This window comes from Fusarium fujikuroi, chromosome FFUJ_chr09, assembly GCF_900079805.1.
Source record: "Fusarium fujikuroi IMI 58289 draft genome, chromosome FFUJ_chr09".
In the NCBI taxonomy this organism is placed as follows: Eukaryota; Fungi; Ascomycota; class Sordariomycetes; order Hypocreales; family Nectriaceae; genus Fusarium; species Fusarium fujikuroi.
In genome coordinates, this window is record NC_036630.1 from 797,316 (window position 1) to 816,342 (window position 19,027).

A 19,027-nucleotide genomic window follows, 5' to 3' on the forward strand; every position below is an offset into this window, starting at 1 on the left:
TACAGCATGAGCAGCGATTGGTGTCTGTTCTGCCTAGCCTTTACTATGGTATATCTCACGACTGCACATAGCCTGGCCCAAGACTAGCTACTCCCACTAGGAACAAGATCTCGAGCCAGTCTAGCCACAATCCCAAGTGCATCCATTCTATCACTCATCGGCTCCTTGAGCTCCTTCGCCGGACGATCAAACCGTCGCCAAACCTCAATAAATCGCTGCTGCCCCTCATCCAACCCAATACCACGAAGCACATTATACATATCGTCGTGATTCGCAAGTCGCTCCAGGTCTTCGGCACTAACAGCCGTAGTAGACGGATGTTCCTTACCGTGAACAACAGCGAGGTTGACACAGTGAAGAATAAGTGCTGCTAGACCAGCCGCCAACGCCGTGGCAACGGATGAACCGGTACGTTCCTCAAAGTCATCTGGCAACGCCCCCTCTCGATGAGGATTCCGCGATACTACCTTGTGACCTGGTAAAATAAAACTTAAGTGCTGGGGACTGCCTGTTGGGCCCCATACGCGACCGTCTGCGGTGGCAGCGCCGATGCGGAAGATGCGCTGGCGGTCGAAAGACCATGGGTACTCGACTTCGGTGATGGCGCCTGTGTCTGCTGCGGCGCAGAAGAGGAGGATTCCCGCGTCGAGGGCGTCTTTAATGGCTTGCCGGAACGCGTTGACACCATCTCTATTCTCGACTGTTTCTTTGACCGTCCAGGACATTGAGATGATGTCCACCTTTTGGTCTATCGCTGCCCTTATAGCCTATCACTAGTCAGTCATACTGTGCATATAGTAATTTGTGAATCTATACTAACCAATGCCGCGCTTTCTGCAGCAATGTATTCCTTGCCATGAGTCTGCGTCGCCAGGTTGAGACTCGTCTGCGTCTCAAGCTTGTAAACATACAACCTCGCCATCGGACATACCCGGCAAATCATATCCGCCATAACAGTTCCATGGCCCTTGGTAGATCTATAGTAAGGGCTGGGTCCGTTCTCGTGCGGAAAACCTCTGCTGAATGTCTCTCCACCCCAGATCTTACCCCGTAGAGACTCGACGTAGGGATCAGCGCCATCGTCGATAAGGGCGACCTTGATACCATTCTGAGGCTTGACAAATTCGGAACAAGTGTTTTGCAGTTCGTCGGCGAACTTGTCCATGCAGTTCAGCCACCTGTTAGACTGTAGACTCATCTCATTGATGCCGCTTTGAGCCTTTGCGAATGCTCCCTCTCGGACAATTCGCTCACTTCCTGGAACATCTGCTTTGCACCTGAAGACGAGTATACGTCTTCCTCCCCCAGGATCTTCTTCGTCATTGACGAGCAATCTGTTCGGGTTTGCGGCTGCTGACTCGTTTAACCGCTCCTCGAAGTCATTTGCGTACATGGTGATGCGATCGGCCGACTCTAATGCCTATGGAACGCCCAGTGTTAGTGCCGTAATAACGGAAAATATTAGAATGACACATACCTGCTCCTCACTGTATACCAAATGTACCGCCTCAAGTCTTTCTAGCTTCGCTAGTCCATCAGGCTCGCTCCAAGCTCTCAAAACCGCTCTATTACCACTCCATCGAAGATAAAGCTGCCTCACATTGCGACAAGCAGTTAAGATAGTCTCCGGACACAAGTCAACTTTCGTCCAGTCGAGAATCTCCACCTCGAAAGGCCGTAGACAATCCTCGAGTGCCTTATCGCTATGCGATGGGTCTTTCAGGTCATCCACCATAACCTTGAGGATATGCTTGACTCCCTTCCCCTTGAGCCAGTTGAAGAAAACAGTCAAGTCATCTCTGCCGCGCCCTTTATTCGACGTCTGAGCTCGGTTCCTTGTTAGCCTTGCCTTCACAGCTGACACTGGGGGTTTCTGCAGCTCGATTCTTCGGAATGAAACGTAGCGCAGGACTTGGTCGAAGTTGATGTGGTCATAACTTTGTTTGAAGGAATCCTCGTAGATCTCCGGTGGTGCCTCAGAGTAGTCGAAACACAAGTTGATATCTGAAAACAACGGTTAGCATCTGCCAAAAGTATCGCAAATCCCGTCTCACTGTTTAGATTCGCGCCATGGAGAAACTTGACAGCTTTGAGCTGGTCCCTACTAGCAGGCCTCGAATTGATCGTCAGAGTAGTCCGGAGATAGTGTAGCTTGACTGCCTGGCGGATCTTCTCTGCGTACTCGCTCTTCCGTTTCTCTTCCAGGGCCTGCTTTTCACCGTTCTCCATACCCGTTTGTCGTCTCTGTATAGGCTTGAAGCCCTCGGGTGCTTCAATAGGCGGATTTCTATTCACGGCTGTATGGCTTACACTTTCATTAGAAGTGCGGCTTGAAGCGAGTACTTCGGTCTGCTCTGATCTTGGTGCATGGGGGTTATCAGGCGCTCGATGTAGCCCGCCGTGGGTGTCTTTGCCTTGTTGAGAGATGCGGCTTCTCCCGCCAACATGCTCCAGCCCTCCTTTGGGCCTTGATCCGGCGTGCTCGCTCTCTTGTCCCTGTAACTCATCCCTTGATTCGCCCAATTTTCTTTCCCCAGCACGAGCGGAAACAGGTACTTCGAATTGTTTCCGCCAGAGGCGCTGTGTGTGGTCTTGGTACTCATAGACGGATAGGTTTTGGGGCTCTTTGGTATACTCATCCAAGGCACTGTCCCCATGAGCTAGGAGTGTATCAACAATCTTCAGCTGTCCTTCTGATGCATACTTGTAATCGACAGCCAAATGAAGAGGGGTCAGGCCGCTTTGGTCTTGTGCTCGTAGTGTCTCTTCGGATGCTCGTTTGACCAGTTTTATGGTATGTTGGGGTTGGAGGTTGTGATATATAGCTGTATGGATGCAGTTCCGCCTGTGCTCACAAGTAATGCGGAGCAGTGAATCAACATCATCGATCGCCTTCTTCTCGTCCAAGACCACTTCGATGAACGCATGGTTCTTCTTGGCGATGGCGATATGCAGAGGAGTCTTGCTTGAGTCGTCCACTCGGTACAGCAAGGTCTTGTCGAACTTGATAACACAGCGAGTCAACGATTTGTGTCCCACTGTGTTAGCAATCATATGAAGGAGTGTCTGGTTTGAGTCTTTTGTCGATTTTGAGAGGAGTTGCCCATACTTTTGTAAGAAGCTCTCTCGATTTTCTCTCTTGCCCAAGTTCAGCTTCATATTCCGAGCCTCATTCGTGATGCTCTCAAAGGCGAAAAGAACCTCATCGTGGTTGGTAATCTTGGCGGGCTCCTCCTCAAAATCATCGTTCTCGTAGTCCTCGTCGTCGTCATCGCTAACGATGCCTTTGACGTCTGTTGTGAATGCAACCTTTGTCATCGTTCTTTGTATCAGATCTTTTTAGGATGTATTTTTCTCGGCTGTTATTTTGCATTTCAATGATCCTCTGGTTGCTTATTTGCTTCTCTGCTTACCCGCTGCAGCCTGCACCTACAAGAGACACGTCATTTATTAGCCGCTCAGCAGACTCAAGGATATCCATATATGGACAGGGGTGCAAAGAAGCCCATTTCTGAGGGCATGTACCTCACAGGTATCACATCAGGCTGTCACAAAAGCCCCTCCATTTCTTGTTCACAAACCTTTTCTACCATTTACTCGCAACCTACCTCTTATTGCTGTCAACGCTCACGAAATGAGTCTTGATCCTGACTACGATGTGGATGCCGAGGAAGGTATCTCCTTTGGCATCTCACTTGCGCCCAAAGGCGAGGAGGGGAATGAATTTCGCACGCAGAATGATCCGTTAGATCCTTACCAGCGTGAGAACATCATTGAACGCAAAGGCGCCGTCGACATTCGCTGCGCTAGTATCGACATTATTCACGGCCTGTTTGACCCCGAAGGTGATACTTTATGTACTCTACTGGTACTTGAATTTCGATTTGACCCGAGAAAGCGAGCGCGGCGCATCGCACATGTCGATATTGAGCTGAGGTTCTCTGCCAGTGAGAAAGGCGTAGCCGACCCTCATGTTTTTGCCATCGCGCCCAACGGCAACTTGAGATTTGACCAGACTACACAGACAGAGACAACAACTACTGGAGGCGACGTGACCCTCGGCGCCGGCGCAGCTGGAGTGGAGTTAGGAAGTGGTCTGAAGTATGAGCGTGAAGTCGCAAGAGAGATGACCTACGCTGCGGCCGTGACAGGATCAATCGACCTCCGCGGACGAAACTATGGCAAGCCAAACTGTGCGTCTTGGACACTGTTGGAGAACCCTGGGACAAAAACTGGTGTACCTGTCTCTATGCGGACAGCCATTCTGCTCAAGCGGAGGGACGAGGGACGTTTCCAATGCGTGGTGACTGTCAACGCCAAGGCCGACTGGAGAACGTCGATGGAATGGCTTGTCGGCACCACAAAACGTGATGATCCAGTACTACTTGACCCGACGCTGGCTCCGACGAGTGATAGGTACAGGGACATGGAGATGAAGCTTGGGGAACTAGATCTAAACGCTATCTGTGATATCACCTCGGCCAACGTGATTGAGAACTCTGTCAAGACAAAGAAGATAGGTAGTCAGAGCTCCTGAAGCAACCTCAATAGCATAACCACCTGGGTTACTCAGACTTTGTTCCAAAGTGTACATCTCGGGTACTAACTCAAACACGCACTGGAACATCCTTGACGGAGCTTTGACCCATTCCATACTTAAAAGTGGGTACCAGCTTAATAGCTTAATCCTGCTCGAAAATCTGTGGTGGAAGATCCCATGATTTGTTCATACATCGGAAGGATAACTCCATCTAGGACCCCAGCCTCCACATCGACAAGGATTATCCAGCCTCCCAAAGCTCTCTATGCTTATCTATAGGTCGATTTTCGGGAGCTATTGCCAGTTGTCGTTCAGCTCATGCAGGTCGTAAGCAGCCCTCGGGGACCAAAACTTAGGGCCCATATCGTAGGTGACAGAAAGACTGAGTCAAGCTCCGTGAGATTTAGCGTGTTTTAGATCATTTGTTTCTATCACCTCGGTTGAAAACCCCTTCATTTCCCGGTCTCCCGAAGGTATCACAAAATTCGATACGAGGGGTCAACGATTATAGGCTCACGTAAGATCCACGGCTGATCAGTCCATTTTGCCGTGACTGAGTCAGCCTTCTGCACTATTGCTCCTCACGATGACTAGAGAGGGCTATCAACTTCAAGCCACTATCCCATGGTTCTATGTAGAGTCATAGACTCACGCTCATATCGCTATGGAGGACCCGGAAAGGTCGCTCGATGTCACCGAGACGTCGAGCGTTACCATGGATAACGATTCTCCATCCCCTGACTTGAGTCTCTCGATCGATACAACCGAAGAATATGAGACGACCGAAAGGAAATTTGAGTAAGATAAGCTTACCCCCTTTCAAAATCCGTATTTCTAACAAAGCTTGCTATAGCATTGTAGCAATCCATGGCCTTGGGGATCAGGAGAGCAGGCAATGGAGCTCAAGTAAGACCGAGACCTGGATTCAGGACTTGGCCTCCCACATGAAATGGGAAGTACGTGTTATTCGATATGCCTATGATGCCACAAAGTTAGCAGAGGCTACGTATCCTGAGGATGCTATTTCCTCTGAGGCCTCTGCACTTCTTCAAAAGCTTGCTGAGTTGAGAAGCGACCAGAAAACGGTGAGAATTACCATGCATTTAGATACCGAATTGCAACTAACCAAGTATTTCAGCCGTTACCAATAGCGTTCTTTGGCCACGACATAGGAGGTATCATAGCCAAGAAGGTTAGCTGGGATAAAATCCATTTCGTTGCATTCATGCTAACAGAATATCAGGCTTTGATACTAGCAAGCCGATATGACAGCGAACATGGTGATATGAGTTACTCAACGAAACTTTTGGTATGAAATATAAAGATTCAGGTTTCTGTGAGCTATCATTAACCTCTTGCAGGTGTTCTTCGGCTGTCCACACAGAACTCTGGATACACATCAAGACACCGAAATTCTTGCAACCAGGCTTGAGATGTTGAAACCAGCGGACTCAACAGCAACTAGCCTGAACTTGAAAAGTCTAGCACGGTCAATCATTGACGTGAATAATTCTTTCTTAAACACCAGAGTCCTAACACGCGCCAACGTTATCAATATCATTTCATCAAAGACAGATCCTGTTGAAAAGGTAAGTTGAAAAGTAGGTTTTATGTTGCAATGATGATACTGACTGACTTACAGGTCTTTGACACATACACCGCGACACTTGGAGTTCCCATGGAGAAGGTTTCACTCATCGACAAGTCTCATAAAGAGTTGGCCGATGAAACTGAAGCATATGCTCCGTACGAAAGCTTTCAGACCCAGAGGATTTCATCTTGTAAGTCAACACACAGTCAAACATCGACTGGAGCAAACCTGCTGATTTCTACTCCAGTTCACTGGGAGGATGATAAGTTATCCCATGCTATGACAGTCATAATGCACCAAGCACCTTCGGTTTACCCATTCAAGTTCAACACAACCCGCGGATTCACTGGATTGATGAGCACGATACCATGACTAAATGGCTGAAGTCTTGGGGTCTCGCTCTTCTGCATATTCATGGCACCTCCAGAATTTCCAACGTGGCTCAGCATGTTTATGAAGGGATAATTGGAAAGAGCTCGTACTTCCGATGCATTCTCTACTTCAAATTCGACAAACACGATATCCGCAGGAATTCCGTCGGAGCCATGGCAAACTCCTTCTTGCTCCAGATTCTCAGCCAGATAAGAGAATCTCCTAACGATAAGATGCCGGACATAGAACCGCCCGATTTCTCAGACTGTTGGACCGATAAAGATGCCTTCTACTTTTTGGAGAAGCTTATGGGGGACGTAACAACACACGGTGAAATTCACTGGATCATTGACCGATTTGATCAGTGTGACGACAGCAGTGCTTTGTTGTCCATGGTCTCTGATATGGCCAAGAATTCTGAGCAGCATTTCAAGATTCTGGTGACGACCGTTGATGACAGTAGGATCTGCGAGGCTCTATCAGAGTTTCCTACGATTGACTTGAGAGAGCACCCGCTGAAAGCTGAAGTTATGGAGAGCATTGTGCTCGAATTCATGACCGAACTGTGCCACGTGCGACCACAATATCGCCACGTTAAGAAAGAGATACGACAATTACTGGAATTCTGCAGTGACGATGACTTGCTACGCCGCTTCCTTTTAGAATGGCTCCTCGTCGTCCCTTGTGCATCTACAAAGTCAGCTCTAGAGCGGCGCCTCGTATCACTTACACCTCTTTCACCGGCTAAGATATTCGAACGATGCTTTGATGCAATACCTGAAAGCTCGCGGCCGTGGGCTCGGAAAGTCTTGATGTGGATGTCGTTCTCCTTTCGACCATTGACTCCTGAAGAACTGGGGAGTGCACTCAGCATCGGCGCCTCAACGGACCCAGTCCCTGAGCAGGAGGTATATGGAGATCTCATGTGGGATATTGAAAACTGCCTTGGGCCCATGATAATCCTAGAGAATGGTCAAGTTCGATTTCGCCATCCAGCCGCTCGGGACTTTTTGAGGACTACAAATGACGCTTCCGCCACAAACCAGCCTTGGTACGCTTGTAAGTCTTCAGAAGACGGCCATCGAGAGATTGCGGATGCTTGTGCTGGATATCTCACCTTACCTTCTACCCAAGACAAGATCCTAGCAGCTTGCCGAACATGTCCTGTTGTTCAACGAATATTTGAGTATCCATCAGATATCACATCGTATGCTGTCGAATTCTGGATACTGCACTACCAACTAGGGTATTTAGAAATATCTCCAAAGCCACAGTCTTACAGCATCGCAAACTTCTTCAACGATGGTGCGGCACTCAAGCGTTGGGATGCGGCCAGATGGTTCCTTTCAAATCTTCATATCAGATCGGACAGACTCTTCCTCTCACATACGCCAGTGATTGCATCTATAGGCAACGAAAGCTGGATCAGAACCTGGATTCAGTCTCAAGAACCTGACGAACGCGATATTTCCCAGGCACTTATCGAGGCATCGAGATACGGACGTAGCGATGTTGTGAAGTTACTCCTACAAAAGTCAAGCGCAAATGCAGATGTCTGCCTCGAAGCTATAATGGTCGCAGGAAGATCAGCAGAATTAGAAACATTAGGGGTCTTGCTAACGTATGCCACTGAAAATCTACACATAGCTAAGTGGCCTGGCACGCTTACTTCGCGGCTGGCTTACCTCGGTTCAGCCGAGCACTTAAAGACCATCTTACAAGCTGGAGCGGACGCTAAGTCGACAGATCCGAATTGTTCGCCACCTCTTCACTGCGCCATCGTCAGAGATGATACTGCAGCTTTTGACACCCTTATAGAGCACGGAGCTGACCCTGCTGCCGTCAACCCCAACTGGGTAGACACGCCGCCCATAGTGGTAGCTGCCAAGTATGGCCGAGCGAAGGTCATCGACAGGCTAGCCAAATCAGCACTCGTTGAAGCGCAGGATAAGAAGGGCAGGAATTCTCTATGGTATACTGGGGGTAGAGGCCATCACGTAGTGTTTCAAGCACTCGTCAAAGCTAGAGCGAACACAGAAGTCCTCACTGCCAATGTGAGGGAACTTCGACCTGCCTTGATCCCCATCTCAGGTGCTCCATACCCAAAATGCCTCAAGTCAGTACTTGATGCTGGCGTGGATATCAATTCAAAGTTGAGAGAGGTTCACTCATTCCATGCATTGGGCATAGCGGCACGATCGGGCCATGTTGAGATTTGTCGTATGCTGCTTGAACACGGCACGTGCAAAGAGTTCGATGACGATTCTGCTCTTATCCATGCTGCGAGAGCGGATAATGTTGAGATTGTGAACATGCTACTCAAAGAGGGCCACAAGGTTGATATACAGCTAGACGATTCTCCTTATCATGGTACGCCTCTCGTGGCCGCTGCCAGGGCAGGCTATCAAGACATAGTCACAGCCCTCCTGGAGAACGGAGCCGACGTCAACTACGCTGCTCCCAATGAGATTACGCCTCTGATGTCTGCCGTCCTGGGAAACGAAGCGACAATAGCCAAGACTTTCATTGATGCCGGGGCGGATATAAATGCTGTCAGCGGCGCCAACAACAAATGGAACGCAACTCACTTTGCTTACAATCTTCCCGAATGTATGAAGGTCCTTGTCGAAGCTGGAGCTGATATAAATGCGCTCTCTGCTGATGGCACGCCATTCTACCTCGCCGCGTGTTTCAACCAGGTAAAGGTGGTCGAACTGCTTCTTGAACACAAACCAGATCTTGAAACAAGATGCCCAGAGGGTGACTTTACTGATGCGGGTTACACGCCACTCCATTGTGCAGCATCCTGCGGTTACAATGAGCTCCTACGGCTGTTACTGGAAAATGGTGCTGATATCGAGGCGAAAACTCCAAAAGGCGGAACACCTCTGATCCTAGCTGTGGCCACCAAGCATGAAGAGACTGTCAAGATCCTGCTGGAGTACAATTTGGACGTTGACTCTATAGACATATGGGGAGGTTCTGCTCTCTTCTGTCTTCCTAAACCCGCAAATTCATCTGTCGTCAGGCGCCTTATAAACCGCGGTGCTAGTCTGACAATCCGGAACAAGGATAAGTTTACCCCCCTGGGACGAGCCATCATGAATGAAGACCTTCCTTTAGTACGAATGCTCTCCTCTCAAAAGTTTGACTTGAACGTGGAGTCTGCTAAGGATGGGACAGCTCTGCACATCGCAACAAAGCTGTGCGATGTTGATACCGTCAAAGTGCTCATCGAGAAGGGCGCTAACCCGGATATCGCCAATTCTTGGATGTATGGCTCACCGCTGCAGAGAGTGTTTGAGAAATATTTTACTTCTGCGGAAGATAAGGACATAATTGCCCGGTATCTAATCAATGATGTTGGCGCCGACGTCAATGTTCATGGTGGTAACATGGGATCGGCCCTGAGTGCAGCGATCCTGACTGGCTCTATAGATATTATCAAGCTCATGCTTGAGAAAGGTGCTGACATCGGCTGGCAAGACCTTCATGGACGACGACCTATACATTATGCAGCCTTGAAAACAGTTCAGCACTTTCGTCTATTACTCGAGGCAAGTGGCGATGATGAAGAACGTCTCGGCATCACGACAAAGACCAAGTCTGGCCTGACAGTGCTACATTTTGCTGTAGCAACAGGAAGATCTGATCTTGTCGAATTGGTGCTGTCTCTTACCAACGGCATAATATCTATCAATGAGCCTGACGACGATGGTTGGACGCCTCTGCTCTGGGCATGTCGCGTTTGTGAAAGCTGGGGCACGCCCGATGAAATTAGTCCCGAGATCGTGAAACTTCTTCTGGATCGTGGAGCAGACCCGTCGGTTCGAGGTCGGACGTCTGATGACAGAGAGTGGTCGCCGCTCAAGATGGCCAGATACTATGGAGCATCACAAGAAGTGATAGACTTGTTAACAGCAAGCCCTAGTAAGAAGAAGGAGGATGACTGGAAGTCAAAGTTCCATCTTTCCAAGAAGGCAGTGCGAACTCCATGGCTTTGCGACTTGTGCCACTTTGTGAGTTTCCCTCGAAATTACTATACGCAGTCTACTTACTAACGTATCAGCACTCCTACGGCACCCTGTACCTCTGTAGCGGTTGCGATATTTCGTACGAGTTGTGTTTCAAGTGCTATCGGTACAGAGAGGAGGTTCATCCGTATCACGAGAAATGGGAAGAACAGGGCCCAGAGTTTGTTGAAGATGATGAGGCGGAAGAGGAGGAGGAGAAGGGAGAGGAAGGGGATGATCCAAAGAGTTCACCAGGGATTGAGCAGGTACAGGATGATGATTCAGAAGGAGATTGGTCCAACGATGAAGCCGACGGAGAGAGTAAATAAAGCTGCATGAATGTTCATGACCATGTCTCACTTACAATATGCGTTGACTTGGGAGCCGCAGCAGTGGTTCTTTCTGATTTGTGCCCCTGGGAACTGTGATTATGGTGGCATCATTATATGAGACGAATAGCTCATGAAAAGCAAGAAAGGTTCTACTCTGAGCGTAGGGTACTTAGATTACTTCATCTAAGGATTAAATCAGTCTGTCCTAGTTTTACCTAATTTAAACTAAGCCCTTTTGCTTGAAATACATGTTTTGGGTGTCTTTGCTTCTGCTTGAGCAGCCATTGCAATGGTGAGCGACTTCAACAATGTTGTTTTGGCCGAGAGCTCAAATCAACACCGAGAAATTAGTAGATAAATCCATAGTTAGCGTTGGCCTTCAGCCTAGAATAGAATGTTTAGAACAGGATTATTAAAGGACAAAATTTGATTCATTTAACATCAATCAACGACCAAGATACATAGGGTAACCGGTCGAATACTGGTATTGAAAGCAGAGATACAAAGCGCTAGTGACTCCAGAGTATGGCTAAGAAATTTAAATGATAAATTAGAACATTAAAGAGAAAGAGACGTATACAATGATTGAGATAAGTCTATTAGATCACCTCAATGGTGGTTGTATCTCTAGTAATCTTGAGCCTCAAAGTCTGTGACCATCCTTTCCGCAAACGGAAGATCCAACAAGGGTAATTCAAAGAACTTCTGATATGTCTCGTATAGCTGCGCCTTACATTATAGTACAAATAACCTCTCGTCTATCAGTAATTGCCGTGATTGCCTCTGCTCAACGAAAAGTAATTATAGAACTTAGGGTCTACGAGCCGTCCCAGCAAACTCTATGTTCTCCAGGAGAGATATGCTATACGATTCAACTAGTGGATATCCAGCGTTGAACTACCGAGTCAAGATAAACACTAACTAGCATCGCCTTACAATAGTTCCTAGCATTCCAGTCAAAGCGTAGCCGCAATGGATCATCAGGTCCAGGCGATCTTCCAGAACTTCCTAGTGGAGTTCGGCATTGTCTTGCCGACATCTAAAATTAGTCCTACGGTCTAACCTTGGCGGGTAAATTGCAAATTTCAGGGGATCTGCATTGAAATCAAACCAACGCTATTGGTTCATCTGTTTACGAGCCCTGGAAATTTGGAGCACTCCACATGGGTAGGGCTCGTATCTCCCGCTGTCTGGACCTCGCTCCTAGTCATGCGGAATGCCCGACGGACTTTCTAGGCTGGATTTATGCATAGCTTTTACACTATTTGGGAGCCAGGCTCTCGTATTCTCTAATTCTGCCCCATAAGTGAAACATCGTGTGCTGGGATATTGGGCTTTGACTATGAAGGGAGATGTAGTATAAGATGGCGAGGGACATCATGGCATTTGTTTTGTGGCACACCAACACATTCGTTCTATCCAATTCTGCCCATCATGAAAGGTTCGATCACTCTCGCTTTTGCACTCGTTCAACTAAGTGCTGCTTCGCAGCTTGTCTGGCCCTCAAAATGGGATGAGGTTGAAGATCTTCTGTACATGCAAACAGGATTCAACAAGAGAGGTCTCGCCGATGGTAAGGAACCCGCCGTTCATTCCGTCGTCCCAAGCCACTACTGACAATTCTCAGCCCTAAGAACTTGCGAGTTTGGAAGCAATAATCCTGGACAACAGAACACGGCCGAATGGCTCCGAACAGCCTTCCACGATGTCATCACACACGATGCCAAAGCGGGAACTGGTGGCCTGGATGCTTCCATCTACTGGGAGTCTTCTCGACCTGAGAACCCCGGCAAGGCCTTCAACAACACCTTCAGCTTCTTCAGCGGCTTCCATAACCAGCGCGCCACCGCTTCTGACCTCACAGCCCTCGGCACAGTGCTTGCCGTTGGAGCTTGCGATGGTCCCAGCATTCCTTTCCGCGCTGGTCGAGTCGATGCTTACAAGGCTGGTCCATCGGGTGTCCCTGAGCCTTCAACCAACTTGAAGGATACATTCTCTGCCTTTACCAAGGCTGGTTTCACTAAGGAGGACATGACTGCTATGGTTGCTTGCGGCCATGCTATTGGTGGCGTGCACAGCGTTGACTTTCCCGAGATCGTCGAAATCAAGGCTGATCCCAACAACGACACTTCAGTGCCCTTCCAGAAGGACATTACTTCCTTCCACAACGGCATTGTCACTGAGTACTTGGCCGGCACGTCCAAGAACCCTCTGGTTGCTGCAAAGAACGCGACCTTCCACTCGGATAAGAGAATCTTCGATAACGACAGGGCTACCATGAAGAAGCTCTCCACCAAGGCTGGCTTCAACAACATGTGCGCTGATATCCTTACCCGCATGATCGATACTGTCCCGAAGAGTGTGCAGCTCACCCCGGTCCTTGAGGCCTACGATGTCCGCCCTTACATCACCGAATTGTCTCTCAACAGTAAAGGAAAAATGCATTGGACTGGGACGGTCAGAGTCAAAATCACAAACAACATTCGTGATCCCAATGACCTTGCTATCAACCTCATCTACTCTGGTCGAGACGGCAAGAAGGTCACTGTTCCTACGCAGCAGGTGACTTTCCAGGGCGGTACCTCTAGCGGCGCTGGCCAGCTCTTTGCGAACTTCCAGTTCGATACCACCCTTGACGCCAAGAATGGTATCACCAAGTTCTGGATCCAGGAGGTCAAGCCCTCCACCAAGGCCACTGTCACCCACGATAACCAGAAGACCGGTGGCTACAAGGTCGATGACACCGTCCTTTACCAACTTCAGCAGTCTTGCGCCGTGCTCGAGTCACTTCCTAATGCACCTCTCGTCGTCACAGCCATGGTTCGCGACGCCCGTGCCAAGGACCCCTTGACCCTCCGCGTCGCCCACAAGAAACCCGTCAAGGGCTCTATAGTTCCCAAGTTCCAGACTGAGATCACCAACTTCAAGGCTACTGGCAAGAAGTCAGCCGGCTTCACTGCGTTCCAGGCCAAGACCAAGTTTGAGGAGCAGAGCACTTACTTTGACATCGTCTTGGGTGGCAACCCTGCTTCAGGTGTTCAGTTCCTTCCTACTCAGGCCATGCCTGATAAGTGTTCATAAGCATATCATCTTGTAATATTTAAATCTAGACTTGCATTTTGGGATTAGCATAGCGAATCGAGAATTTCATAATGAATTGACTTAAATATCCAACTTGGCGTTATTTTCACATATAATTGAGATCAATCAAATAATATCATAAGAGATTTAAGCATCTTCGACCCTCCGAATTAGTGAGAGAAACAACAGACTGATCAGGATGTGGCTCATCTACAAACGCGCTCGTGAAGAAAAATAGCCCTGCTTTTGGAGCAAACTAACAACCTCATCTGCGATCCCCCATGATAGCTCAAGACCTCTACCACCAACACCATACGCATGAACAACAACACCTGGCTTGAGACGCTCCATTTCTAGGCGAAGGCCACCTTCACGCGCTGGCCGACGACCAACAATGTCCCTGACAACATCGAAGCGATCGGACTCCTTGACGTCAGCTGATACAGGGGCTTCGCTGTCAAAAGGGAACCACTCTGCTGCATTGGATAAGAGAGTTTGTCGCGTGTCAGCTGAAGGGTAAGGGTTCCAGTTATGAGGCTCTTTGGTGCCTCCAATGATAGTTCCGCCTTCTAAAGGTCGCGGAATAGCGAATGACCAAGACCCATCCGAGTTCTGGCGTGTTATGGTCTTGGGAATTGGGTTTCGGACAAGACATGTCTGGCCTGAAATACGATTAGTAATAGAATCAAGGGTGCGTCAGTATCATGTCACTTACCACGGATGGGAAATACTCTCGGGTCACCGAAGCCCATGCCTGAACAGTTGATCACAACAGAGACAGAAGCTTCAATAGAGAAGACCTCTTCCAGTGATGCAAGTGCATACTGCCTTACACGGCCTCCCCTATTCTGAAATCTGCGCTGTAAAAACGATATATATAGAGGACTATTGAGAGAGTATGTCCGGTAACGAAAACCCAGTTGCAGAGAATCACCCATAGCACTCAATTCACTGCTGCTGAAAAGTTCAAAGCTCGATTCGAGGTGAGCGTACACCGACTTTGATGCATCCTTGGTAACATCGACATACTCAGGCGCTGGGTTTTCGAAAAACTCTTCTCCTGGCATGAATTCCACACCAGCGGCGAGTTTGTCTTTCTCAGGCCAACTGTCAAGCGTGTCGTATGTCTTCTTCGCCCATACTGCCTCTTGAAGTAGCTGAGGAGTGTTCCCTGGGCATGGTCTATAATGCGCGCCGGCCCAAGGCGTAGCATAGTTTATGGACGTCTCGTTGGGGAAGTCTCGTGCGATGATGACGATGGATGGTGGGTTGTTCTGCGAAAGAGTCTGTTCTTGAACTCGAAGGGCTGTGGATAGTCCTATGACTCCAGCGCTGTGGTTTCTAGAGTTAGTCATTGTTCTTAATGTGATAGATTGCTCAAAAGCAAACTCAATGGCTTCAAAGCCAGGAAAGCTGTTCGACATACCCCACAACGACAATGGTTTCGCCTTGATGAGACATTCTTAGTAAGTGGTGGTAAAGATTTCTAGAAATGAATTCACAAAGATATTTGAATCAGGATGGATGACTTGAAGTACGAGCTAGCGCGTGCTCTTATAAAAAGAGGGAACTGATTTAGATTTATTCTCTGACTCCGGAAGACGCCGGTAGCATATCTCGCTCGTATGAGGCATATTATCTGCACTTCCAGGGCCCACGTCATAATTTCTGATATTTATTTCGTTTTGTCCCAGGTTCTCATTTGACTTCCATCCCGAGGTAGTCGAAGAGAAGGCGTTTAAAGCGATGGAGGGAGGTGTCCGCTGAGACTTGATTGGACATTGGGCTGCATTAGTCCCACGGAGATCCACCTCCATTCTTCTTTGACGGTGGAGACTGAGGGGAGATCTATCACGGATTCATCCTGACATCTTGTTGGGCAGAAGTATTCAAGTTGATTTCAGTATGGGCTCAGTGACAATGCCTCCCGAAACCCTCTCCGAACATCGGAGACTCTCTTCCCTTATAGGCGGCAGTCATCCCCATAGTTCAAAGATCAGCCCCAGCCTATCTTCCATAACTCGTGTGAAATCCCCCAAACCCTTACAATACTCATTATGGCTCTCCGAACAGGTGTCTTAACTACCGATGCGCCTGCACCCAGCCCCCATCTCTCCCAAGCAATCATCCACAATGGAACGGTCTACTGCTCAGGCTCGTTCGGTCTGGACCCCCAGACTCGACAACTGGCTGAGGGTCCCTATCATCAGACCGTGTGTCCTCTTTTCTCTCCCCCGGGCTGTTAATCGATTTGTATCCTAATGCTCAAAATAGGCGGGTGCCCTAAAGAACCTCGACGCCATCCTGAACAAGGCGGGAACAAGTCTCCATAATGCTTTGAAAGTCACCATCTTTATATTGAATATGGACCACTATGCTGCGGTTAACAGAGCTTACCTCGAGTTTTTCACTTCTGATCCGAAGCCAGTAAGTTGTTTATCTCGCCTCAGGAGTTGGCTCGGTACTGACAACGACGGATAGAGCCGAACGTGCGTGGCTGTGGCCCAGCTTCCTCTCAAGGGCGCTCATGTGGAGATGGAGGCTATCGCTGCTATTCCTGAGAAGTCTAGCAAGCTGTGAGAATAATTAAAAAGAATTCTAGCATATTCGTAAGATAAATTGATTACTCTCCGGTTGGTTTTATAGAAGAGAATACGACGAATTTCTTAAAATCGTCTTACGTACAACTCAATCAAAACAATCAACTTGATATAGAACTATATTATGATATGATACTCAAAGCGACCGGTACCCTCGTGTAATATCGGAGACAGACTGCTTCAGTGTGTCTTCTAGACGTGGTAGGGCCTTGTGAGAGGATCTCAGCCATATATAATCTCTTGTCTCCACATGTTCGTGGACCCACTCTCCAAAGGCGATTCAGCAAGTAAAGATGTGGTCGAAAACATATCCTCCAGGGCTGCCTGGGACACTGGTAAAAGCAGAGATCTAGAACAGTCAACGTTAACCGATAGGGCAGCCATTGAGTCCACTTTGGCAGGAAACTCTCGGAACGGAGAGACATCGATCGACTCCGCTTTGTTTACACTTGTCAATACATCGAAGCACCACTTACAGCTATAAGATAGTGGGAATACTAGTCAGCCACAAAGCCTAGGTATCGAATGGAGGTACACCTCCGTTGAACCACTAGCGCTGCGCCACTCTTTATGAAAAGCCTCTCGGACTTGCTTCACGGCCTCGCTTTGAGATATGGTTGATAGCGTTTCGTGAAAGTGACAACTTCCTAGATTCGATGTGAGATACCCCACGATTCATGCCCCTTTCCGGGGCCCCATTCTGAAGTCTTATCTAGATCCGATGTCGGTAAGCTTTCTGGAGCAAGAAACATATAAAGTAGGCCCTTGACCTCCTTGAAAACTACCAATGTCTTCAAACATATTTTCAATATCTTTCTACCGCCAAGCCTCCAGCAATATGTCCACCAAACTCTCAGAAGCGTACTCTGCCGCTGCTGATGGCAAAACCCTTGAGCTCTCCCCTTCGAAGAACACCGACAACGAAGTGGGTATCTCTTCCGAAGTTGATGATCCTAGCTACGATTCTGTGCAAAAGAGTCTTGTCCGCAAGCTAGACATGACCCTGATGCCGATGGTTTTCATCCTCTATTTGTTCAACTACTTGGACAGGAACAATATTGCGTAAGAATTACTTGGTCAGCGTTTCAGTGCTCTACTAATGCAACAATAGTCAGGCAAAGTTGGACTCTCTGGAGAAGGATCTCGGGTTGAGTGGCAACGATTACAGTAGTGCTTTGGCAATCCTAAACGTTGGGTCAGTAAATTATCAATCATGGGAATCATAAGCTAACGGAAGACAGATACATGCTCATGCAGATTCCAAGCAACATGATCCTCACCCGCGTTCGACCTTCGATTTATATCCCATCATGGGTGTGCCTATGGTCTGTTGTATCTGCTGCCACCGCTGCCTGTAATTCATTCACGCACCTGATCGTCATTCGCTTTTTCCTCGGTATATGTGAGGCGCCTTTCTTCCCAGGCGTTTTCTTCCTCCTGTCCTGCTGGTATACCAAGAAAGAGTTGGCACTCCGCTATGCAGTTCTGTATTCTGGCCTTGTGCTTGCAACTGCAGTGTCTGGCCTATTGGCTGCGGGTATCTTTGCAGGCTTGGGAGGTGTGGCTGGACTTCAGGGATGGCGATGGCTGTTCATCCTCGAAGGTGCTGTTACATTTCTGCTGGGTCTAGTCGCGTTTGTGATGCTTCCTGATTTCCCTGCCACGAAGAGTCAGAGCTGGCTGTTTACCGCGGAGGAGAAAGAAGTAGCTGTCACTCGCATGGCCAGAGATGCTGTGTCTGAGGAGGAACATGACCAGTCTGTGATGCATGGCTTAAGACTTGCCGTTACCGATATCAAAGTCTGGGCTTTTGTAAGTGCTCTGAATCTCCATATTTCCGAAAGCATCTAACCACGGCACAGGCTCTTTTGCTCCTTTCTAACCAGTCAGCCTACGGTTTCAACTACTTTTACCCTGCCATCGTCCGAGGCTTCAATCTGGGCAGTCGAACAATCACTCTTGTCTGTACTGCACCACCATATCTTCTCGGCTCTTTCATCTCATACTTCATCGCTTGGCACAGTGACCGCAAAGCAGAGAGAGGGTGGCACATAAGCGTTGCGATCCTTTTCGCAATTGTCGGTTTTATCATCAGTGCTGCTACAGTCAATATCCCCGCTCGTTACGCTGCATCGTTCCTGTACATCTGCGGTTGCTTTGGAGCAAATGCGGCTTTATACAGCTGGGCTGCGTCTTCAGTTGGTCAGACACCGACGAAGAAGGCTTGTGCAACGGCTATCATCAACGTCACCGGTCAGCTTGGAACCATCTGGAGCCCTTACTTCTTCGACTCGAATGATGAGCCAAGATATACTAGGGCGATGATTCTTCTTTTGGCGTTTGCTGTATTAGAAATCTGTGTTTGTTTCTTGTTGAAGTTTATTCTTCGCAGGGCCAATAAGAAGATTATTGCTGAACATGAAGGAACCGGAAGAGTCCCGACACTGTTCACTCTTTAATCTTCTCGAATATACTGCGGCTGGATGTAGTCTTAGTTT

General features: G+C 48.4%; 7 protein-coding genes; 5 read left to right on the plus strand and 2 right to left on the minus strand.

The window, feature by feature from the left end:
- Positions 1-83: 83 nt before the first annotated feature.
- FFUJ_09914 (related to microbial serine proteinase) lies at positions 84-3,318 on the minus strand (the record flags this gene model as incomplete). XM_023568131.1 has 4 exons in its annotated part: positions 84-767; positions 821-1,420; positions 1,478-2,004; positions 2,055-3,318. 4 exons carry the CDS (start codon positions 3,316-3,318, stop codon positions 84-86), a joined length of 3,075 nt encoding a protein of 1,024 aa, XP_023435476.1.
- A 316-nt stretch (positions 3,319-3,634) lies between these two features.
- Positions 3,635-4,537, plus strand: FFUJ_09913 (uncharacterized protein; the record flags this gene model as incomplete). The annotated part of the gene is made up of 1 exon (XM_023568132.1): positions 3,635-4,537. One exon carries the CDS (start codon positions 3,635-3,637, stop codon positions 4,535-4,537), a length of 903 nt encoding a protein of 300 aa, XP_023435477.1.
- Positions 4,538-5,204: 667 nt separating this feature from the next.
- Positions 5,205-10,845, plus strand: FFUJ_09912 (related to ankyrin 1; the record flags this gene model as incomplete). XM_023568133.1 has 8 exons in its annotated part: positions 5,205-5,338; positions 5,394-5,625; positions 5,679-5,732; positions 5,784-5,849; positions 5,902-6,129; positions 6,183-6,321; positions 6,399-10,522; positions 10,573-10,845. The coding sequence occupies 8 exons, from the start codon at positions 5,205-5,207 to the stop codon at positions 10,843-10,845; spliced, it is 5,250 nt and encodes a 1,749-aa protein (XP_023435478.1).
- Positions 10,846-12,282: 1,437 nt separating this feature from the next.
- Positions 12,283-13,929, plus strand: FFUJ_09911 (related to peroxidase; the record flags this gene model as incomplete). XM_023568134.1 has 2 exons in its annotated part: positions 12,283-12,421; positions 12,476-13,929. 2 exons carry the CDS (start codon positions 12,283-12,285, stop codon positions 13,927-13,929), a joined length of 1,593 nt encoding a protein of 530 aa, XP_023435479.1.
- A 210-nt stretch (positions 13,930-14,139) lies between these two features.
- On the minus strand, positions 14,140-15,284 carry FFUJ_09910 (related to D-amino acid oxidase; the record flags this gene model as incomplete). XM_023568135.1 has 2 exons in its annotated part: positions 14,140-14,591; positions 14,645-15,284. The coding sequence occupies 2 exons, from the start codon at positions 15,282-15,284 to the stop codon at positions 14,140-14,142; spliced, it is 1,092 nt and encodes a 363-aa protein (XP_023435480.1).
- A 702-nt stretch (positions 15,285-15,986) lies between these two features.
- FFUJ_09909 (probable brt1 protein) lies at positions 15,987-16,509 on the plus strand (the record flags this gene model as incomplete). XM_023568136.1 has 3 exons in its annotated part: positions 15,987-16,142; positions 16,204-16,356; positions 16,411-16,509. 3 exons carry the CDS (start codon positions 15,987-15,989, stop codon positions 16,507-16,509), a joined length of 408 nt encoding a protein of 135 aa, XP_023435481.1.
- Positions 16,510-17,367: 858 nt separating this feature from the next.
- On the plus strand, positions 17,368-18,988 carry FFUJ_09908 (related to allantoate permease; the record flags this gene model as incomplete). XM_023568137.1 has 4 exons in its annotated part: positions 17,368-17,591; positions 17,641-17,724; positions 17,771-18,341; positions 18,392-18,988. The coding sequence occupies 4 exons, from the start codon at positions 17,368-17,370 to the stop codon at positions 18,986-18,988; spliced, it is 1,476 nt and encodes a 491-aa protein (XP_023435482.1).
- Between the last annotated feature and the right edge of the window lie 39 nt (positions 18,989-19,027).